Source organism: Sinohyriopsis cumingii, chromosome 2 (genome assembly GCF_028554795.1).
Source record: "Sinohyriopsis cumingii isolate HCF-2022 chromosome 2, ASM2855479v2, whole genome shotgun sequence".
Classification (NCBI taxonomy): domain Eukaryota; kingdom Metazoa; phylum Mollusca; class Bivalvia; order Unionida; family Unionidae; genus Sinohyriopsis; species Sinohyriopsis cumingii.
The window spans coordinates 78,226,960-78,252,431 of NC_142962.1; the positions used below are offsets into that span (position 1 = coordinate 78,226,960).

Consider the following 25,472-nt stretch of genomic DNA (forward strand, 5'->3'; position numbering starts at 1 on the left):
TGTTATAATACAGCTCTATTCCCATGGAATGTTGTTGTTGTTGTGGGGTTTAACGCCATTTTTCAGCACAGGATAGGCTATACATGGCGGCCAGTATTAATGGTGGAGGAAGAACCCGGGAAAACCCCGGAAAGAACCACCGACCCTCGAGAAGCTACTGGCAAGCTTTCTCACTCCCATGGAATGAAAATAAGTACAAATATATTTTTGGCACATTGGATATTTAGATTCATAAATAAAACATCTCTCGCATGAATTCCTCCATGATCCACATATTTTGTGGATTTTTGAAAATATTCTCCATGTTTTATCCAATTCTTAGCAATAACGTATAGCTTAAAAGAAAAAAGCCAAATGGTTTCCTTTGCGCAGGTAATGATGTCAAATTTTCTAGCTATTCACAAAATTATCCAGTGAAAGTTAAAAGAATGGGAGCCCCATAAAGAGGGGTACCCTCTCTGTACAAAAATAGTAAGATGGTGGCACTCGGTCTAACTGAAGTGCCCCCTAGTTACGTTGTTATTGCTAAAATGTGTACCATAGAACAATACTGTTAGCAACAAAGATGTCACAACATGGTGGTTACCACATTATTTGATCGCATTCTGAATTGTTCAGTGACCTAATTTAGATTATAGTTCATCGTGATTAACATTCATGCTGAAATTTAAAAAATACCACCCGACACACGTTATTTTCCATTGAAAGTGTTTACTTAAGCACTGTATATGTTGGACTATTATTACTGATCATTGCGGAATTTCTGTTTGGTGTTCAAATGGTAAGAAATGCATGCAGCTGCGATTGTTACATAATATAACAGATTATTTTATAGTTTTCTCTTTTCCTCATAAGTTTTGTCCCCATCCATCAAAAGCAGACCGTTAATTGTAACTGTTTATTTAACAATTTATTTTCAATGAATGCCATTATTTTCAATGGAATTTAATCATTGCCTCTTGCTTTAGTAATGTCTAAATTATATCAGTGAGTACCCTTTTTAATAGTTACAAACCTTGTTTAGAATAAATGAATTACGTCTTGATTATCTGATGGCTTCTCTCTGTCTGTTCTAGATTATTTGCTGAACCTGTATCATAATTCTGTTTTATTATATTTGTCGTTCCAACGTAATGGTGCTAATGTCATCATAGCAAAGTGTATATTGCTTTTTGATCATTTGGTAAATTTCAGTAAGTTCAAAGATATATGCAGTGATATCAGTATCATTGTCAAATTTGCTGAGCTTATTCTTTTCATTGGACATCTACTAAAACAACACTTGGTTAAAAATTAATATTGTTAGTTTCAAGGGTTCATTTACGGAAGTGTTAGAAGTGATTAAATTGCATACAAAAAAGCACGAATCGCCATTGTAACTCTGATATAAATATTTTGTTCTTAACCCATTTTTACAAAATCTACAAGTCCCATGCGAGAATGATTCAATTCACCTATGTTCAAATAAATGTAATTAATTTTATCAAACATACTATTAAGTAGTCAGTCATTTTTGAGTAAGTAGGGGTTTCAGATTGTCAGATAGATCGCTGAATACCTTTTCCTTGATTTAATATACTCAGCATTATCCAAATACTTTTTTCATTCTCTTAGACGATCCTACGCTTGTACTGAATAATATGGAAAATATCATTGTTTTCCATCAGTGCTCATCTCTGACAGTTATAAGGCAAAATTTTTTCAGTATTGGTAGCAAAAATTATTTGTTTTGAAATCCTTACTTTATATCGTTGTTAAACTCTGATATTTATATTGTAAAATTATATTAACATGGGTACTAGAACAATCATCAATTATTTTAGTCTTTTTTTCCTTCTTCTCCATCTTTGTAAAGTAAGAAATTATCTACCAAATGAAACAACATTAAAGACATGTTTACACTTTGCCATTCAATATTTCCAACATCTATTTATTATATACCTTTGATTTTGTATGTAACTGCATCAGATGAATATGCGTTTTTCTTTCCACACTTATGTTCAAGACTGTTTTCCACCCTTCCTTCCCATTCAACATTTATATTGTTTGTGTAATGTCGATAATAGAAAAATAAATCACTTATAATTGAAAATCTTTGTTTACAGAAACTCATTAGATTTCTTATTACAACACATATCAGAACACCACGAGATTTTTAAAAAAATGTTACTGTTAACTTTCTTGATTGACATATCTATTATAATAATATTATTCATTAATGTGGTAATTACTCTCAAACTCCTGAGTAGGCGTCAATGATGTTTTTTATCGAGCTTGAGTAACATTTGTCAATGGTTAGCAAATCTCCATGAAAAATCAGGTTAAATTGTTCAGTTAGAGATGATACTATAACCCTTTGGCTCATTGACGGTTAGCGCAAATTAAGTTGATTTCAGGTTATAGAGGTTCATGCCATAAAACCATTTCAAATAAAAAACTGCAAATGTCACATCATGCTTATATCCGCTCTATTTTTCCAAATAAAATGCATCTAATGATTTAAACAGCAGAGTAAAAAGGGACAGATAACACTTCTTTTTCATTAAGTACAGAAGCGGAGTTGACCAGATGGAAAAGTTGAAGAAAAAACAATAAATCTGTAACCATGTGGCGATGTCTCAGAAATGGTATACGTGATCCTTGGGGCAACTTCTGACACCTGGGATGAGTTCTTCCGGGGCGAGTGCTCCATAATTCATCAAAAACACTTGGTTAGGGTTATAACGGGAGGGATTTATTGAGATGCTTGACTTTGGTCTTTGCACACTGTATTTTAGTCATATTACGTCTTTGTCCATATCACTTGGTAGCAATGGGACATGATTTTCCAAAATCCTAAAGTACAATACTGTCAGGCATTTCTGCGCACCTAAGGTTTCCATCTCCAATATTGAAGCAAAACGATTACCAAATTTGACCCATTGATGAAAATAAAATACTGCAATGCTTACCATTTGAAAGGAGGCAGTTGTCACCAGAATATTCTGTTCAAAATAATCTTAATTTTGGACACATGGGATACCATCTTTGCGTTTTCATGACTTGCAATACGTCGGCCTATTCTGCACACAGCTTTGAAAAGCTGTAATGTTTGTCCATCGGACTATAGAAAGGTAATACATTACTTTGAGTAATTAGGTCAGATTTATAGCTAGTTTTACAAAATTCAACATAATGCCAATAAATGGCAAGAAATATTAAGCAAACTAAACCGATCTTGTTACAACTTAGTAACATTGGACATTTTATAAAAATATAAGCTATTATGTGGAAGAGAAACAACATTGAATAGGATGTAATGTGTTTACATCTTGTTTATGCGGAAGAATTACTGAAGATTTTAGAAACAGACAACGCCTGGGAATTTCTTGCAAATGCCATTCTAGTGGCAAGTTTACATGTTGGCTAGCAGACGATTTGGTATGTCTGGGACAACTTGCAAAATTGGGAATTTGGATTAAGATGCAAAAATTTTTAAGGTACATTTCCATCTTTTATATAATGTATTTATTTGTACGATTCTTAAAAATGTTGACATTTAGAAATCATTTTCATATGACTTTTGAATTGAAATGTGAGATATGTTTGTTCACTTTATGAACATCACTTTTCTTAATTAAAGTATGATCATTCTTTCTTAATACAAAATGGATTTTTGACCCAAAATAGCATATGATCCACTTATTACAGAAATGATGTATCGTTACGCAGAATTACCCAGTGCACGGAATTTGTTGACATGGTGGTATATCAAATGCTGTATAATTGGTCACTTGGTAACAACAGGACATGATTTTTCCAATACAGTAATAACAATATTACTAATATTTTTTTATTTTAATTTCTGCTCTTGTTATGGATTTCAACTTACTGACATCAGTGTATTCAGTTTATTTTTTATGGAAATATTCAGCCAGTGCAAGCATGAAATTTATTTTTATTATAAGATGTGCATGCTACCATACTTAAGTTTAGCAAATGCTGTAATGCTGTGTTAATATGAGTGGTTCACTAATGGTATGGTAATCTGGTTTGGCGGCCACAAGCACATCTTTGCTAGCCAAGGTTCCAGTATGATAACCCTGTCTACACTTTGGCAGATCAAACAGACATATTTGTGCTGTCATAGCGACATCTATTGGAATTCATGAGTTGCCTCCCTTAGTATGTAATGCCATCTAACCAGCAGCGTGGTGGATTGTACAACAGCCAAAAATAGTGGAGGCAATTGACCTAAACAAAAATGGATACTTTGTAAGTTTAACATTGAAAGTATGACTATGTACCAGAGGGAAGCCATTCAAGTTGTATCTGAGTGGAAGGTATTGGTGGCGCTCTACAGTTTCATAATTTTGCATAGAGTTAGAATTTTAAAGAAAAAGAATTTCCCTGGCTTTTCTGACTGGTTATACTGGCTGTTTAAAAAAGACCTTGTATATCTTAGGTATAGTTCAAAGAACCTTTAATTCCCATTATTTTGGTGTATGATGGGTGTGATATGGGTTATAGAGTATACAGCTTGACCTTACTCCAGATGTGTACCCTTCAAAAAAGTGCTAGCTCCAATTGGTCATTTTCACTTCCTGAACTTCAAAGATAAATTGTATAAAAAAAGAGCCGATAATTTTTTTTTTACATTTTATATATTTGGTAATTCATTCATTGCCTTTTCAGAAGCTGGTATTTTCTACTCTGGCAAAATTCATTTTCCCCATTTTAATAGCTGCTATGGTTAGTGTACTTTAGACTATTTCAGGCTGATTTTTTTAGCACAAGGGAGCAGTCATTTTAGTTGGCAGTGTGCTTAGATCATGTACAGTTTCCCTAAGTACAGTATCCAAAGAAATGTCACCCACATTACATCAAAGGAGCATAGAGGTATGCCAACATTCTCTCCACTATGCAGGATTTAAATGCAAACAACTTCATCTTACATAATAACTGGTGAGCACCCCCATTTGTGAAAACATGGACTGGCAGTGAAACATTGCTGATTTATCAGTCCGTTTAAGTTGTGTGCTTCCCATGTCTTGATCATGTATGAACACTGTTCAAATTTGAACAACGTAATTTTGATATGGTGTGGTTTGACACCACATCCAGTGAAAATTCACTGACCCGGTGCACAGAAATATCAGCTCTATACATATCAGAACCATGGCTTGTGAAGATGCCATAAGTAGTTTTGACATTTACATAATTGGATTGACGGAATTTTTTTTATAGGAATAGATAGAGGGAAACTTTTCAGTTTGTAACAATGCAGCAAGAACAGAATGATTTTTATATGTACCAATGACAACAAAGACTGCTTAAATACAGTATCCCAGGCTATGAAAATAGAATGTTTGCTGCACAATTTGAGTAAGCAGAATTCAAAAACTAGACTCTTATTTGAAACATACATGAAATTTTGAAACTGGAAACATTGAAACACATCAGTTCTCAAAAAATTACTTTTTGTAAACAGTGGAATGTTAGACTATCGATTGATTTTCTGTTTAAATTCTTATTCACAAGGGTTACATTTTTTAAAAAAAGTTTTCTTCAAAATTGCATTGAAATGGTTAACTTTGACCTATAGTTGCCTTTGTGAACATGATGATTCAATTTAAATATTCTAAATGTGAAATATCTTACCTCAAAAATATATAAGACCACAATGTGACATCAGACTTTTTCAGTAAATCTAGTATAAAAATGACAATGTTTTATAATCTGATTCCTTGATATAAACATAGACTTGGTTATTAAAGTGTTTTTGAGACCAAATTATGCCTTTTTATCATCTTTGTCAGTTTTTCTTTACAATTAAGCTTATGCCAGCAAGAGTTACTGTACTTGCAGACAAGGATGATGTTAAATAAAGTCAGCTTGGTAACTTTTTGAAAAAACCTGATACTCTATGAAAAGCAGGCATAGATGCACATATATGGTCATTAATTTTGTTTTCTGCTTTATGAAAAATTCTGTTAACATTTTTTGTTGCTGAATATATTGCAGGAAAAACTCACATTAAATACACCAAATATGGGCACGTGACCCTTCACCGTTGAATGTTCCAATTTCTTAATGTCAGGATTTCCAACATCTGATTTGGTGGAGAAAACATGGCCCATTTCTGGGCGAAGTCTTCTTGCACCACCACCACATGAACCCATTCTTACCTGTTCACTGATGCATCAGGTTCTTCACTTCAACAGTTTGGAAATGAGGGCAGTATTCTTGGGTCTTCAGGGCTGCATCCACCAAATGTTGTATAAGGAGGCACACATGCACCTCACCTCTCTGCATGGGGGTTTGGCACCTCTACGCTGGACAACTTAGAAGGAATTACCCTCCAAGTTCACAACATTTGCAGAAGGAAGAATATTTTTTGGTCATTCTTTGAAGGATGAAGCAGCAAGCTTCATGACCTATTTATAAAGCAGGACTGTATCAGGAATTATGAGTTCGTTTCTCTCCTTTGCCAACCAGGATTTTTTAAGCAACCAGGTCTCATCAGTTGCTCCACTCCTGACTGAGATACCTAATCACAGACATGTATGCACTGGGGATGATCAAGACATATTTTTATGTCCTGTTAGGGCTTTATGTTTTTATTTGGAAGTCTCTAAAGGGAAGAAGGATTGCAAGCATATTTTCCTCCACAATTAAAGGTTCAACTGATATTTCCACTTCCACCATTTCTAGGTGGATTGCATTAACTGTCAAGAGAACTTACCTGTTGCTTACCGATTGGGACTTGCCTTTCATGAAAATTAAACCCCATGAGGTTCGAGCCATTGCTGCCTCATGGGCCTATCTAATTCATTCATCTTTGGAGGATGTAATGAAAGCCATGTTATGGCACTCTTACACTACTTTCTCCTCGTTACCATTATTTGTTAGCCAAAGTGAAGACATTTCTCACTAGACTCAAATGTAATATCTCAAAAAGTGGACTTAGTGGGTCTCATGTCACAGTAGTCTCCTGCTCTTTATTGAGGGTTAGTTTTCCTTGTTTGTCTTCTATTCACCATTTGTGGGATCATCACCCTCCCACCAGACTGACAAATTCAGCTATGCAATAGCAGCAGGTATGGAATTAATTATATTAAAATGTAGTTTGGGAGTGAGTAAAACTAATTTGAATGATATCATTCTTACCTGTTGCTGATGCCTTATTCCCTCCTCCCACCTCACATTGATGTCCAACTAAGTTAAGCTCCTTTCTTGAAAAGAATGAAAGTGGAAGTATACATTGACAACTGTGCAGAGTGTTAGTTTTACACACCAACACCATCATAGATAAAAACAACTATATAGTTTTACACACCAACACCACCATAGATAAAAACAACTATATAATAAAAAAGTAAATATGATAGCTCACATCTACTTTGTTCAGATTTTATCTAAAAATTTGCACAGAATAGTTTTAATAATATGGTGGTCCTTGATTAATTACTCATCAATTAATATGATGACTAGATCTTCATGTAAGAATGTTTTGTGTAAATTTGCAAACTGAAAATAAACCTTGTGCATTCTTGTACTGTGTTTGCAAAAATATGAATAAGAATTAAAATAGGTACAGTGTGTTTCACTCTTTTTCTCTATTATGTAATATTTCACATGGACCAAAGCTGTCCATAATATAATCCGAATAAGCCATCATCCATTTTGTTTTATTCAGTAGGCTTCCAATACTTTTAGGGTGTGTACCAGTTGCCACATGGACCTAGTTACTACATGATTTTTTACTTATTCTTGAATATGTGGACTAGTTTGTAACTTATGGAGTCATTATGTTCCATTCATTAAGTTAACCTGTTTCCTTTTCCAGTTTAAAATAATACACAGTATCAAGAATATGTAATGATCATGTAGTAACTGGTTCCATTAAACAGGTGAGCTGAGTTTATAAAGAAAACAACAGTAAAAGTCATTACTCATAGGAAATATCTGCCTTTTTTCCAGTGCAAGGCTTAAAGCCACAGTTATCTTCTCACATACTTGAAAGTCTCAGATGTTCGACAAGCGACACATATTTCATACAGGAAGATGAAGAGGAGGTACAAGTATAAACATTGTATTAGAAATCATTTGTAAATATTGACTTTCAAAAAATTTAAAATAAATATGCCACAAATTTAAGAAGAGTTTTCATGGGCAAATTGAAAAGCATTGTATTCGTTTTATGATAAGCCCACTTTGCAGCTCACTGAGAAGACCCTATGTCTACAGCTGTTTGACTTTTGTAACCTGCAGTGTTCACTAAATGTGGGAAGATTAAGTGATAAGATTCGTTTAAATTATTATATTTAAAATCAATGAAATGAACAAATTTTCTACAAGCATTAGAATTTATAAATCTGACAATATCATCTTTTGTACCCTAACATTTCAGTATTGTCAAATGTGAATTTGTTCTAGGTGTTCATGAAATACATGAATATATACATTGTATAATCTTGAAGCCATATTTACAAATAAGTTCTTTCTTTAGTACTTCAAATGACAATATTTTTTCAATTGAATTTGTAAATATTTTTACACATTTGCAGGAAAATTGAGACATAGGAAAATAAATGAGGTATATTTTGAAAATGGGTAAACTGTTAAAATATTATTACAAATGTTATAATTGTTTCATGATTTCACATTTTTTTATTTTCTAATTTCAGAATACAGGAGTACCATTTTCCTGCAGTTTTTGTAAAGGTAATCTAATTTATAGCATCACTGTATAAAAGAGTTTGCATGGTTTTTATCAGTCTGTAACAATTTAAAAAAATGAAGAACCATTTTTAAATATTTAAAAGTTTGTAAAAAAAATTGACCTATGTTTGTAAAAGTTTATAAATTTTGGGAATACAGGATCCTGATTTTTAAGGGGTCCTGGAAACCAGCTGGATTTTGAGTTCAGCGAAAATATCCTGGAAACCTTGAAAATGACTTTTTGTCATAAAATAGCTTGAAATTTGATAAAAAGCTAAACTAAAAATTTTGTTAGGGAAAATATGTTAGTTTTCCACTACAGTTTTGCACTGAACTATTTTACAACAATCGTCATCTTTCTGTGGTAGTCATTGTTGGGTCTGGTAACTAAGATATTTGCACGCATCCCTTTCAACTGCAGTATTGTATCTTTAGTCAAAGTATCAGAATGTAAAAATGACTCTTGAAATTTTTTATTTTCACCTTAAAATCTGGAAAATAAAAATCATTTTGGTACAGGAACCCTGGGAATATCATATTTGCCTAACTTTTATGAATTAAAAAAGCAAAAAAAAAGCCCAATAAAATTGCGTATTTATGACAGCAGATTCAGGGCCAACGTTTCATTTAGATGAAAACGCACATTTTGTAAAAGTGATTTAATATCTGTGCCTGAAAAGTTATTAATTTCTATTGTTGCAGTGATAGATTGCATGGATTCATTAGTGAAGTTTTGATTTCCAGAAGGAATTTGCAACATCTACTATTTGACTTTATAAAAATACTAAACTCTACAAAAGACTGGGTTATGGCACAGACTGGGCATTAACGAGATCATTTTTATGCCCATATGGTCTTTTACGTACAGCATAACGTCTGTGAGATCTTGATGTCAATGGAAGTTGAATTGATTGTTTGCCTTTTATGGCAGCATTTGAAGTGTGTTAGACCATTCACCAAATTGTCATATCTGACATAAAGTCTCATTAGTTGGGTGATTTTCATACATTGCAAGTATTAACTTTGGCAGTCATATTTAGTTGATAATGATACACAGAGCCTGCGACTTCCATTTAATTAGTTATTGTAGGGATGGAGCCAGAAACAGATTTTATGAACAGTATATAAAAAGGAACAACTCTGTTTATTATGTATTAAATATAATAATTCTCGTTTTATAATATAAATTCTTGTGTCATCTGTTATGCCATGTTACATCCCAAACTTTTTTTTATTTCAGAATTGTTTTGGTCTGAATATATTATTATTATTATTACTGGTGCTGTTATTAGTAGTAGTAGTATTTTTGATAGTAGTAGTCATAGTAGTGGTACTTATATTTAAGTAGGATGTCCTTTGAATAAAAGATTTTCGTCTGTAAATGTTATTATATTTATGCTTTTCTGTTGTTATAATCAGTGTGTGTATAAAGTTATTAGGTTAACATTTAATGAAATAAAGAAAATATGCAGTATTTAGATAAAATAATTGTACAAACTTGTTTATATTTATTTTTGCTGGTCCTGGGGTAGGAATAATACCATTATCCTTTTCAATTAACAAACCATAAATCAATTCACTTACTTTAGCTTCCATCCTGACCATGGGGCATGTTTCCCACTGTTTAGAAACAAAATGTGTAATTTCTAACTTCAGTAATTGCTAGAAAAATCACTGATTTAGTAGGCAAGTAAAAATTTATATCCAAAGCCAGTTTTTCTTGATGTGTTTAGTGATTAGGAAAATGTGATGTGTGTGTGTGATTTGGATTTTTAACGTAGCTGTAAAACAAAAATCAGTCATATTGCTATGATGTCTGCAGTGTGGCTGTTTATAGTGATGTCTAGCACTGGGGTATCATGTTGCAGACATGTAGCGTGATGTCCTACCCAGACACATTATCCTGACACCAGGACAACCAGTCCTAACACTAACCTCGTAATGCTGAGCGCCAAGCGAGGAAGCTGTTAGTACCATTTTTGCAAATCTTTGGTATGACTTGGCCAGGGATCAGACCCACGACCTCTTGCATCCGTGGTGAATGCTCTAACCACTAGGCCATCAGAGCAGTTTAGGAAAATATGATAAAATTTTTAGCATAAACAAACATATACAAAAAATATACTATTTTAACTATGGAATAATAATCGCTTCACAACAGTGGTTCCAGCACAATCATTTTCTGTTGCAAAGATATTTGGCCACTCTCCTCTAGTTTCCTTTTAGATGAATACCATACCCATAAAAATATTACACTTTAGGAACATAAAAATAAAATAATTTGCAAATTATAGAGGCTCATATGCTGGTTTTTGGCATAAAGGTATTGCAAATAATATTTTCAATTAAAAAATCATACATCAATTCAGTTACTTGGCTTCCATCGCAACTGTGGACATGGTTCCCACTGTTTGGAAATGGTTTCTAATTTCAGTAATTGTTAGAAACATAATAATGTAGTAAGCAAGTTTAAAATTTTTATGTCAGTCTAAAAACAATTTTTCTTCGTATGGATGAGTGCACCGGAAAATGTGATACAAATTCAGTATGAGAAAATTGAATATAAATAAACTTGTATGAAAGAAAGTTATGCTATCTAATTATGGAAGAATAACCACTTCACAACACTGGTTCCAATACCCTTATTTTCTGATGCAGACATGATTGGCCACCCTTGTATAGTTCCATTTTAGATGAATAACATATTGACAAAAAAAGTTAACTTGCACAACATAAAAATAAAATGAGTTTCAAATTGCACATTATTTTTTGTTGCTTTGAAAACTAAGCAGTTACTAATTTTATTTCAAACCTGTAAATTGACAGCTGTTGATGTGATGGATAATAATTTTTAAAAAGAAAGAAGAAAAAGGAGCTTCTAGGTTTGAACTTGGTGCGATAATTTGGCACAATAATGCTATACCATTTGCGTTATTGAAGCTTGCATTTTTCAGTCCGTATATAATGCAGATGGCATATTTCTTCCAAGCAGATTTCTATAACTGCAGACAATCCTTTGTTGTTTGCCCAGTTAATGCATTAGTTTTCAAGAATTATTATTGTTACTATATGAAGAAAGACCAAGTTTAAACAATTTAATGAAAAATACGCTGGTTGTAACTGTTATTTCCATCTGGAAATTGACAGATTCATTTAAAGAATTACATGTAAAGAATTACACTGTAATAGTGAGTGAATTAAACGTAGCAAACACTAAAATGATGTAAATGAAGAAAAGAAACCTGTTATTTATGTATAAAATAATATATATGTACATCATGCTTTTGCAAAAACTGGACAATGTAAAAATACAGTGCCATTTAATGTTTACTCCATGTAGTCTTTGTTTACATATAGTTCCAAATGCCCCATCTGCACCTCTTCAAAAATTATGTTCCCAAGGCAATTTAGAAAGATTGAAAAGAATGGATAACATTGTTTTTATAATATCTGAATAGTTATTATTCCCGGAATTTTTTAAATATAATAATGAAGGAAAGAATATAGTTTACTCTAGAAATGCGGGTCTAATTGCTCATGCATAGCAGTACGTAGACAGCTACCGTGCAACAGGGACAGCTACTGGTGAATAGCTTTTTCTTTGGTCATATTTTAACTGTAAACCGATACCAACTTGGACCTACATTATATTTTTTTTTTCTTTTCATATTCTTCATAAATATCTATCCACATTGGCAGTTTCGTTGCATTTGTCTTTTTTCAAAATTCTTATCAAATGCTGGGGAAAGGAAAAGGTTGTTAGACAGGCCAGGTCTGATTGCATGATTTTGTTACTACAAAGCCACATTTTGTGATGAGAATAGGCCTTGAGTTCAAAACCTTTTGTTAAGCTGGATAAAACAATACCACACCACTTAGGATGAATTTCCAGTGATATATTTCATGATCTTTCAACCATCGACTCTTACACGAGCTATTAGGTATCCGTTATTTTTACCACTGTCAATTACAACTAAGGTATTACTTTGTCTGACAGCAACTTTTTTGTGGTTGTGTATTTGTTGACTTCATTACAGTAAGCTTAAACTCTTCTTCAATGACAGCATTGTCGCATAGCATGTTAAATGTGTGGCTTGCAATTGTGCCGAGGTTGTTACAGCCAAGACACGGATTTCATTGTGCTTTTAAGCTTTCAACAGCAGTTGCTAGGTGATAAAATTTCCACCTCCAGAAATCAGACATGAGGCCGAGATCTCAGGGGCAGTCACAATAGGGGCAGCAATGACTGTTGACAATATACCAATTCCCACCTAACCAGCACCATGAGACACAGCGGTTTGTAATGTGTCAATACCATTTTAGAGAAACTCTTCAAGACCAAAACTTCAATACACTGAAATCCACTCAAGACCATAATTTATTTTAGTCTCAGATTTTCTTTAATTAATTAATTGCATCATTCCCCCCCCCCCATAACTCTAAATACTGAAATAAATTTGAATTTATATTTTTTTTAAAAACTTTAAATCCAAACTCAATTCAAACTTGAAAATATATTTTAGCGAGGTTAAAACATGAGTGCTGACACTGATTGGGGCTGACAGTAGGCTAATCTGACTATGAGATAATATAACCAGTTTTTAAGGCAAATACATAATAACTTGAAGCCATTTAAGAAAGACTGTTTATTTGCCTATTGTCTAATTGTATTTAATGTTATTTATTTGTATATATTATCAGTAGAAAAGTGATTGCTAACGATGAGCGTGATTTTACTACAGCACAAGAAATGGAGTCATTAAGACAAGTGTACATTAGTTCAAGAAAGATGTAGTATTAAAGCAGCCAATGCTTCATGGTTTAGTTATCTTATCAAATTGGGTCCCGAAGGTTTTTGGTTTTTATGGGGTTTCATTGTGCCTTGTTTACTGTACATTTGTATAGAGATTGATTCATTAGCTCATTGGAAGGTTTCAGTCTCTATTTTATGTGTGTCTTGAACTTTTTTATATATAGATACTCATATTATTGACAGTTTAATTCCTTTATAAGCAGGGTCATATGAAACTTTAATTTCATCCTAGAAATTGGTTTTTTGCAGACCCTGCTTTCTGTGCTTGTAGGCAAGATGGTAGAAACAAAGAAGCTGATAGTTTTTCTGATATCATCTAGATTTCAAAATAGCAGTTTTATTAAGTGCTAGAAGTCACATTTCTTCTGGTCAGCTCCATGTCTGCAGACCTGCCAACCCTTACAATTTTGCCTTAAGACTTATGGAAGGATACCTAAAATACAGACTTGAGGAATTGAAGCATAAATTATGTAAATACAGTTGTTTATGGTACAGTTTGGATACTGACTTGTCTATGTTTGATTCAGATCAGGGTATCATGTTAGATTCTGTGGAGTTGGTCAGGGAATAAGACTAATTTTATAGGAGTACCTCAGATGCTTTAATCGGCACATATTTTGTGATGCAAAGCATCTACATGATCAAACTTTTTTATATTTTTTTAAATGGCGTTCAACAAGCGACAGGTCAGGACATAAGGGACAATAAACCTCTTTAAGTTTTAATAGTAGAGACCAGTAAAAGGGATTATTTAGATTTTGGATGGAAAATGGTGTGGGCATCATGTGTTGATTAGAGCATGTTACATGGCAGGAAAGATGATTGCCATCGTCCAAACATGAAATTTAATTTCTTTAAGGATTACGTAAAGTTGAGAGATATAAAGAAGCCATTGAGCTCAGTAATGTCTGGAACAGCAGCTTGTGAAACTCTAATGGAGGTAGTTAGTGTTCAAATAAACTTTACAAACTTTTGAGTTGAACCTGATGTTTACCGTCACTGCATCAATCTTGAATCACACTTCCCTACTTTAAAATGCATGTTTTCCAGCTTGAAAATAGCGGTACATATTTTGCTACACCTTATTGAAAATTGGTCGCCATACTTAAAACTGGTCCAACTTACAGACAAAAAAGTCTTTTGCCTTAATGAGTCTGTGTCTTCCGTTCCTGTGCTTGCTGTGACATTTGTTGCACTGCTGGTAGAGGTCCCCCCCCCCACTCCCCAACTCCATCCCAACTTAGAAACAATCCTGGCCGCATCTAACATACAGATAGCCTGAAAAGTTGAGCATTTTAATTCTGATTAAACAGCATCATTTCTGTTATTGTAAACCATGCACATGCTTAAACATTTTGATAAATGTTACAGCCTTAGTCCCAATCTCAAAGATCAAGGTCGCTAATTGGGAAAAGCTCACAAAATGGACATTACATGTACTGTTTGTTGAACTTTTCTTGGTTAAAACTGTTGAAAGGACTTTTTAAAAAATTACTTATTTAAATTAAATGAATGTTTAAATTTTTTTCAGTCTCCACTCTGTCCTATATCCTTGGTGTAGTAGATGAGAATGGGTATGTCATTCTGTACAACACAAACAAGACAGGAGATGAAGGACTGATAACAGGTAATTATGTGATTTTTTTTTTACCAATATAGCTTCAACTCAACTTAATTTTAGGTTAGCAGTTTTCCTAAATGTTTAGAACTTTAAGGTTCATAAGGTTGCAATGAAAACTCCATGATCTTAAATTTTGCGTTAAAAAGCTGTCACAGATGGTTGCTGGCTGGTGTTTTATGGCACAGCAATGTTATTTGGTCATTGCCAAGGGAGGAAAGTACCCTGTGAAAAAAGACATGCCACCACAATAGTAGTTCCACCAGTAATATTCAAACCCACACCCTTTCAGTTGTTAGTTTAGCCTGCTAACCACTGGAACACCTGTCTTCATTATTTGCCTCATGCATCATATGGGTGGGCATATTCTGCATACCAGAGCTTGTAAATGAACCAGATTTCAGTTGATATCATTAAATCAGTTATGACAAATGTTTGAAATAATTTTTGAAATTCTGCTGGCAATGCAGGCCAGAACATAACTAAAGTTAACGGTCAGAAGCAAAAATCATAGTCCATGTTGACTCTCATCTTTGATCCACTCCCTAGGTATTTTCTTCTTCTGAAGTTTCATTGCAAATATTGATTAATTTTGTATTGAGCCATGCTGTGATCATGTTGAGTCAAACTTGAAGAAGAACCATGTTAGCCATCTTGCAGACAATTGTACAGATTAAGCAATCAAATATTACTTCATAAAACATGATTTGATTGGCTAATTTAAGATTATGTTGACTAATCAGATTGTTGTAAATATCCATGACAAATAAGTGCAAAAATCCCATCATTTTCTCAGCATAAAGAAACTATGTTGAAGCTTTTGAGAAATTTTGTTACTTAAAACAAATTAACTTGTTAGATGGGACACAGGGAGTATAAAGTAACCAGCCAGTCTACTTTGAACCCTAATTATGGAATTACCCTTGTGACACCACTGTGACCAATTTTTCATTATTGGTGAATCGATCTCAAGTTTGTCTTGAGAATATTAAGTAAATATTCCTATTGACCAGATAAGACATACTTGTAACATTGTAGGCCCATAAAACATGGAGCAGTATGAAAAATCTTTGTGCTTGTTTATTTACTTGCAGTTCAAGATAGCATCATGAATACACAGTGCAAAACTATGAAGTTAGAAAACAAAAGTATTTTAAACAGAAATGAAGTGGGGCACTGATGCAAGTTAAGTACCATATTTTAAGTGAAGAAAGGTGAGATGGCACCACTCTGATGGCATAGTGGTTAAAGCGTTTGCCACAGATCCGGGAGGTCACGGGTTTGAACCCAGTCGAGTCATAACAAAGACTCATAACAATGGTACTAATAGCCACTTCACTAAGCTCTCAGCAGTAAGAGGCTGGTGTTAGAACAGTTTGGCCTGGTGTCATGATAATGTAACTAATAGTTTTTTGAGGTGAAATAATTTGCAGCTTTACTCTGATGTTTTTAAGAATATGAAATTTGTTTTATTTTGTCTAGAAGTAGTAGCGCTGACTCTAAAAAATGTGTTGTTTCCTAACAGACTGGCAGGCCCATAATAATGCAGTATTTGACCTTGCATGGTTGGAAAAGGAAGAGAAATTGTTGACAGCATCAGGGGACCAGACTGTTGTACTTTGGGATGTCAGGGACAACAAAAAATTGGACACCTTCAAAGGACACACTGGAACAGTCCGATCTGTGTGCCTACATAAACAGGACAATGGTAAATGAAAAATTCATAGTACATCTATTCTGAACTTTGTGTCTCCATTGTGATAGCAGATAGCAAGATTTCAGTGCCACTTAACGAAGTAGACAAGGCATCATCAACTTCATAACAGTTTCATATTGTGTGTTAAGTGATTTTACATGTTAGAAAAAGCACTAGTGAGAGGGCATTCTTTCCAATAATGGTTGAAGTGCAACCTAAACCCCATTATGGAAAAAATATGGCCTCACAGAAATGCTTTTATAAAATTTTCAGGCTTAGAAACTGTCCAAAGACAGAGGCCCATTTTGCCTATTATGAGGAATATGTGCCTGCTCAGAAATGCTTTATCTTAAATAAATTCACTCATAAATTCTGACATTTTGAAACTATCCCTGTTAAAAATGCCAGGATGAATATCCTTTGTCAATACTGACTTGACTTTTTGTGTCAGGGAAGACACATACTGATTGCCCATTTCTAAGTTTATTGACAGAGCATATGTATTGAGCATTCATGCATGATCATAGCATGTGCTTTCTGTGTGCAACACATCACCTCAGTGGTGCACATGCAAGGCTAGACATCTCATGCACTGGATGGTATGAATGTGCATGAGTTTAATTTGGATTTAAACTTTTTGGATATTTAATATCTGCATTGCTTCAATATTGTGGATGCGTATTTTTGTTCAAGTTATTCATTTATTTTGGGATTTATTTGTAATTTGGATATATTATTGAAACATGAAGGAATTTAATTAGAAAAGAATGAAGAGTGCATTATAATTGCTACATAATTTTTAATTATGTTCATCCTATGCCACATATTTCTTGTGAATGGATCAGATCAGAAGTCATAAAAATTGTACCTATTACTCAGAGCAAATTTATCTTTAAAACAAGTGGTTGACTTTGTTAATTTCATGACGATAAAATCTGTTTTATGTTTTATTTTTCATTTTAAGTAATGTTTTTAGCCAGTTGCAAGTTTTTATATATGTCAGTGTCTAGCACCTGCAACAATATAAAAACTGGTGTCTTATTGGATCAGCATGTATTGGTTTTCCATTGTCTGTCCATGGGCAAGTCACTTCATTGGCCTCAGCACTGAATTATACTTTTCTGTGCCATAAATGCCAACCAAGACCCTATTTCACCTACACTGATGAAAATCACAGTTTATGGATGTATGTCGAGTTGAGTAATTAGATCAAAGCAAAACGAGGTTGTTGTAACCTAGTTTTCATACTTTGTTGACTTGTATTTCCAGCTATCTGTTGCACCCTTAATATCTTTGACCCTGTTTAACCATACTTCTGGAGCTTGGTGTGGATGCATCTCAAGGAAGATAGCTCAGCCATACCAAAAATAGGTCACTGTAGCCAAATTTTCATAATTGAGCGACTTGTATACTTTCAGCTATCTGTTGGTTAGTCCCAGGATATCTTAAACCCTATTTCACCTACATTCATGAAAATTGGTATGTAGAAGAAAGTTGAGGACCACAATAGGTCGCTGTGACATAAATTTCAGGCATCAGTGACTGGTATTTTCCTATGTACAGTCATTATGTTGCTGGTTAATCCAGATGTGCTTATGTTGGCACTGGGATTGCTTTTTTTTTAATGAGTAAACAATGCTTACAAGTAAGAACCATGTTTATATTTTTTTTATGTATAGTAACATATCACATGCAATCATTGTTTACTGTTTTCCTATGTACAGTCATTATGTACAGATTTTGCCATAAGTCTTAAAATATTGACTTAAGGAATGAAAGCACAAATCATTTACATATGATTGTAATAAAATCTGGATACCTGCTTGTCCATGTTTGATTTGGATACAGATTTAATATTAGATTCAGTGGAATTCATCAGGGAACCAGACTAACTTTACCAGAGTGCCTAAGATGCTTGAAACTGCATGTATTTTGTTATTCAAAACATCAGCATGATTAGGCTGCTGCATAATTTTTTTTCTAATGGCACCCAACAAGTGACATGAAGAGTGAAAAGGACAATGAACCTCTTAAAACATTTTAATAGTACAGGAGATTAAAAGGGAATATTCGGATTCTTGGGGAGAAGGTCAGGAAGGGGAAAAATTACACTCAGTGGACATCATGTATTGAATTGAGTATCATGGGATAGATGGTTGCCATTGCCAGAGCCCACATGAAAGTTTTGGTGTTTTTTTTTTTTAATTATAAGGATTATGTCAAGTTGAGAGATATAAAGAAGCTATTGATCTCCAAGGGCTTTGGAATTGCATTTTGTAAAACTGTACAGGAGATAATTAAGGTTCAAGTAAACTTTACAAACTTTTGAGTTGAAAACTATGTTACCATCACTGCATTAATCTTGAATCACATTTATGGACTTTTAAATGCATCTTTTCCAGCTTGACAATAGTGGTATGTGATATTTTGTTAAACTTTACCAAACACTGGACTATCACATGGAAAAAATAGACTGCCTTGCCAAGGTCTTGTTTGGGTTGGCTGGTCTGATATGATTTCGGAAATACATTTTTCTGCGCAAGGCAGCATCTCTACAGCCCACACAGCATTCTCCCAAATATTGCCCCATTAGAATTTATGGAAGTGGATTTTATTAGTTGTATACGAGTCAATAATCCCCTATCATCAGGGCTATCTCTTTCATGGGGACATATTTCTATTGAAATGACATATCATTGGACAGAACATACTTGGATGCATTTAACACATGCATTTAAATGCTTTCCTTCAGGGGTTAAAAAAGAATCTTTACAAAACCTCTTGCCCAATGAGCTCAGTACTAAAAATATTTTCTTGCCCTGAATAAACTCTTGCTCATCCAGCAATTATACAACTATAAAGGCTGACAATGATAATGACCTAAAGTCATTTGTGTGAAATTCTCTTTCCTGGAACTTATTCTTTGACCCATATCATACCAGTTATAAGTAATTAAAAACTGAGACCAGTCTGCTCTTTATCTGGAAAGTGTTCTGTTATTGAAAAGCTCAGAGTGAAGCATTTGTATGAGCATGATCAAAACAAATTTGAAGGTGTGGACTGTCCGTGAACCAAGTCTGCAATATTCTTGACAAACTTTATTTTATTGTGTATTTTGCATTTCAATATATATTTCTCCTTTTTTTATTTATAGCTGTGTTTGCCACTGGATCCAGAGATGGGAACATCTTAGTTTGGGACACTAGATGTAATAGGAAAGGTGTGTGTGTGTGTGTGTATATATATATATATATATATATATATATATATATATATATATATATATATTCTGTTAGATGCTGCTAATCTTCTGATTTTTATGGGTCAGAAATTTATTTATTTAAACGTTTTAATCCTTTTTCATGGATTCCACAGTGCTCAAAATAACCCCAACAAAATTCTTAATTTTTGATGGACTGGAAAAGTCATGCAAAGGAGAAAACTAATAAATAAAAAATAAGCATATTATGTTTTCAGTTTTGTTATCAGCGATTATACCATTGCAAATGAATTTTTATATTTTCATTGCAGGAACTATAATACATTGACAGCTCTGAAAACTGTATAGAAATCTCAGTTCTAACAGACTGTGGAAAATTGTTGCTAAATAATTAACAAAAATTCTTCCATCCTATGATCTGTATTTCAAGTTGTCTTTTTTTTTTAGTGCATTAAAATAGGTTCATGTGAAAAGTTTGTTATATTTGTTATGGAGTCGTTAAATAAGTGACATTAATATTCAGGCTGCCCTTTTACAAGACTTTATTGTTATGTTATGTGCAATTTGTTGACATTTGATCAACCATTTCAGGTATGTTTCTATCTCTAATAACTCATTCTTTAAAATTTAAGTCATTACCTGCAATACAGTGCAAGTTACCTTTTTCTTAAATTTCCAGAAACATGTGGGAGGGGCATGTAGTGTTACCCTAGTTACTCTATCACACCTTTGTTAAGCTTTGCATTATGGTCAAGGATCTATATACCCAGATGGATATTGGTGGATCATTTTTGTTCTCTGAACTCATTGCTCATTATATTTATCTTTTCAGATAAGTTTACATCTGCTGTCAGCACTATAAGAAATGCTCACATCCTGCCATCTGAGTTTGCTTCACATCAACCAACATTGTCAAATGCCAGAAAGAGACGCCGGACAAAACACACTCCAGCACTGGTAATTGTTTTCCCAGCTTAGCTTACAATTTTGATGCAAGCATCCATTTTATTAAGATCATTGTTATCAATAATTGATGTACAAGATGAAGCTGTAGTATTAATGTTTGGTGTGAAATTTTAGTAATGGAAAAATATGAGCAATTAAGCAATCTCGAGTAATTGCAAAATTAAAGCCTCTCAAAATTTACCACTTCAAATATTCTAATATGTTTAATCTGCAATCTCTAAATGTAACTAGCCAAAATTAAAATCCCATTTCTGAAACCAACTGCCTTGTTTTACAGCTCCAAAAATGATGTATTAGCTATTGTGACTTCTCATAGATTACGAAATGTTCTTGAAAGGGATCCAGGCTGAACTAAAAACATATGAATGTGTGACAAGCTGAGATCCTTTATAAACTCTGAGCATCTTGCTAATGAGGGAATAAGTTGTTGCAAATAGTGCAAAATGTCTTCAGACATACTTTTGATTGAAGTGATAGCAATTCAGCTAAGCAAAAAGAGGGTGAGTCATTTGATCACAACTAGAAATTTGATGTCAGAACGATCAATATACATTCTATTGCATCAAGGTGAAAAATTGAATCGACAGACTAGTATAGTTACTGCCAGATCTTTTGTTCAGATTTTATGACAGGGTCTTTTTTCACTATGATTGATGTCTATTCATAAATAAATCATTGATATAAGTTTTATCTCCCAAGTCTATAACCTGATAATGTGACTGAATTTTGCATTCAAATTATTAAATGTTAAAAATTTATCATACCCTTCATACTTCATATGTAATTAATATTCACATCTCTGTGATCCCCCTTTCAAAGGCCACTTTCCTGTTCAAGATAGCTTAAAAGATGGGGACCACTGCATGTTCTTCCACTAACACAGTCTGGAAGAAGTAATGTAGATTCACACCATTGTTACTCTTTTTCTTTAGCAGGACAGTCAGCATGGTGTGACAGCAGTAACGTTTCAGAATGACCATCTTCTGGCATCAGCTGGAGCTGTGGATGGGTAGGTTACATACGGAACACTTGGTGCTTTTTTTTTTTAATTACTGGTGTGATTTTACATGCTAGTTTGAGTTGAATAGCCTTTTTGATCGTAGTTTTTCTTACAAAGTGATAGTCATAATTTTTTTATATAGCCAGAGTGTCATACAGTTTGAAAAAAAGAATTTTCATTCATCTGTATTTGGCTTGCCTTTTGACACATAAATAATGTCACCGTGTAAAGCAGTCTTTGTTCCAGAGATTTAGCAGGGACTTTTCGTAAAAAAATTTTAAAGTGGTCAATTCTAAATGGCTTTTAAATATTTTTGTATGTTATAGCAGTTTTGATTTGTTGCTTTGATTTGGCGTTTACTGTCACAACAACACATGCAAGTTATTTAGTATGGAGGGGGATTACTGCTGTAATTCTATGCATTTTCTAATCTTTCTTGATGCATTATTGTAAATGGCTGCTTGCAAGTGCTACATTCATAATTCTATTCATTAATTTTCTATTCTTCATTGATGCAAGCTGTAAATGGCTGCCTGCAAGTGATTCGATCTGCTTTCCTTCTGCGTCATTGTATCTTGCACTTTGCCAAATGCTGAATTCATTCCGAAGTTGGGGCCCCGAGTGGTCTAAAGCGCTCTTCGTTATGGATCACTGCCATCTCACCTCTGTCTGTGGAAGTTCGAGTCTAGGATTCAGCCAATGTGGGTATGTGAGAAAGCTTGCCAGTAGCTTCTCGTGGGTCGGTGGTTCTTTCCGGCGTTTTCCCGGGTTCTTCCTCCACCATTAATACTGGCCGCCATGTATAGCCTATCGCGTGCTGAAAAATGGCATTAAACCCCACAACAACAACAACAACAACATTCCGAAGTTTGTGATATGGCAAATGCTATCTCAGTTATTATAAGTTTTAATATTCTGTTTATAAACTTGCTTTATCACAAGTTACTCAGATTGCACCATCAAAAATCATGATCATAATGCAGCATCAAGCACATTGCACACTAGCATCATGGAAGTTAGGATAACATAATGCCTCATTATGACAACAGATGGTGCTGTGACATGTCAATTTCTTACAATACAATTACTCACCTGACCCTAGCAACAAGAGGTTATACCACTTTACAGCATTTTTGGGCGTCTTATTTAAAATAACAGCTGATTTCTCAGCATTAACATTTTTAAGAGAGGCAGCTTGCAAGAAGCACAAAACAAATTAAATGTATCAAATTGTATACAGTTGGATGTATTTACACAATGTTATATTTCCACTGACCCTTCCCACCCCATTTTTATTTGGACATTTTCTGGTGTAATTTACCGCTACCGCATGGTGGCAGAATAGGGTAGCTGCTTAAAAACAAGGTTTATGGTCCTAATTTGTTTATATTTTCTCATTTACAATGTTATCAATTTAGAACATATTAATTATTTTAGAGTGCAGTGCAAATTCTGCTTTTTGCATCAGTAAAGACCTCATGAGCTTTGAGCAAATTGCAGATAACTGAACCTCAAGGCCATACCTTCTCTTTCTTCTTTTTTCACGAAAGAGAGAGAATACAACACAGAGATGGAGATTCTGTTTATTCTCTCATCCCTATGAAATTAATTTTTACTGTTAATCAGTAGTTTACAGTGGCAGTTTAATTTTATATATATATATATATATATATACATATATATATATATATACATATATATATATATATATATATATATATATATATATATATATATATATATATATATATATATATGGTAAATATTCAAACTATACAGAATTATTATATATATATGGCATGGGTGATTATGCAATAGCCAGCAAGTATTGTCACTAGTATCTCATATCTCCAATTTCATTTTAAATCTCCAATTCCAATACAACAGCAAGAGGCAAATGACTTGAAACAAGGACATCACAGACAATGTATATACTGTAGCATAGGTATATGCTACAAAAATATAAACTTATTTCATTATATAACTGTATGAATATATTTTCTATATCTACACATAAAGAACATTTCCATACAGTTATGAGATGCTTTATTTCCACAGATATCAAACTAGAAACTACATTTTATTATTATTTAAAATCGTATTCATCCATATATGAAGCAATATTTATAGCACAGATAAGATGATTGATTGTAAGGTACTTCACCGATAAAATATCAGACTCCTTTGGTAGCAGTTGTAAAAATAAAATATATTGAATACAAATAACGTTGCTACTGCTACCAGTAAGCAGCTAAATTTGATTTTATTACTACTACCACAATACAGTACCAAACTGAAGCATTGTTAGTGAGTATTCTTGTTGAATTTAACCTGCCTTTCTCAGTTGGAGAACAGTGACAGTAAAAAGAGTATTTCCTATTGCGTGGAAAAATAAGACAAACTTTAGTGCCTCCTTAGGTGCTGCAAGTTTGCAATAATTTTAGTCCCCAAGATTAACCAGCAGGCAAGAAACCTGAACTGTTTTGAAAGCAAATTTGCTATAACCCAGTTGAGGAAGTTCAAGTCTGCCACAGCATCATATCATGACAAATAGCATGAAATTTGTGTACATTAGTAAATTTGACTGAAAATAAATTTGTACATGTGTAATCTGTGTAAATAATGTTTTATTTCTATTTTGGGATTTTCATATAATGCAGTACTAACCATCAAAGTGGATGGAGCTTGTGTCATGATATAATTTTTCACTAATTGTGTTCAAAATTCACTAATTTTTATCCCACTTTTCACTAAGTTACGAGTCTGGAGGGTTGGCAGCTCTGTGGGAATGATCAAGACAGGTTCCTTTGCCCATTTAGGGTTTAGGGTTTTATTTTTGCTTCTTAAGGGAGAAGGAAAGGTCAGAAGTGTCTCTTCCTTTCACATAAGGATCCCTCTGTTATTTCAGTGGCTACCATTTCTAAGTTGATTGTCCTTACTATGAAGAGAGCTTACAGTCCCTCACTATCAAGTGCCATTCTTGAATGAGAATTAAAGTCCATGACATTAAGACTTGCACTACATCCTAAACCAGTTTGTATAATTCCTCTTTCACTGATGTCATAAGAGCTGCCTTTTAGCAATCTAACACCACCGCCTTTTGGTACACCAGAGCAAAGGCTTTTTTACATTGTGCCTTATAGTGTTGGCATAAATTGTGGACCAACCTTATAACAACTTACATTAGTGAACACTCCTACTGTAAAGGTAAGTAAACTAGTGTTTTCCAGATTTGCCTAGACCATTAGCCTCATGTCTGACTTGTAAATTCAGAAATTCCATAATAGTGGGTTATGTAATACTTACCTACTACTACTGCAAAGATTTCCTCCTTCCACCTGATGCCAATATCCTGTGCTCTAGGCAGTTGTCAAAAGTGGATGGTATTCCATATATTGGTTGTGACTAAGGAGTCAGACTGGGATCATGTTCTTTTCAATACAGCTTGAAGGATGG

At 33.7% G+C, this 25,472-nt stretch overlaps 1 protein-coding gene across 1 annotated transcript in view; it reads left to right on the plus strand.

Moving 5' to 3' along the window:
- Positions 1–25,472, plus strand: part of LOC149805240 (denticleless protein homolog) — a 63,908-nt gene that overhangs the window by 4,831 nt on the left and 33,605 nt on the right. The window contains exons 2-8 of the mRNA XM_089948754.1: positions 7,963–8,057; positions 8,670–8,706; positions 15,048–15,143; positions 16,660–16,842; positions 19,985–20,050; positions 20,883–21,007; positions 21,949–22,025. Coding sequence (XP_089804880.1) covers positions 7,963–8,057; positions 8,670–8,706; positions 15,048–15,143; positions 16,660–16,842; positions 19,985–20,050; positions 20,883–21,007; positions 21,949–22,025 — 679 coding nt within the window. The remainder of the gene's footprint in view (positions 1–7,962; positions 8,058–8,669; positions 8,707–15,047; positions 15,144–16,659; positions 16,843–19,984; positions 20,051–20,882; positions 21,008–21,948; positions 22,026–25,472) is intronic.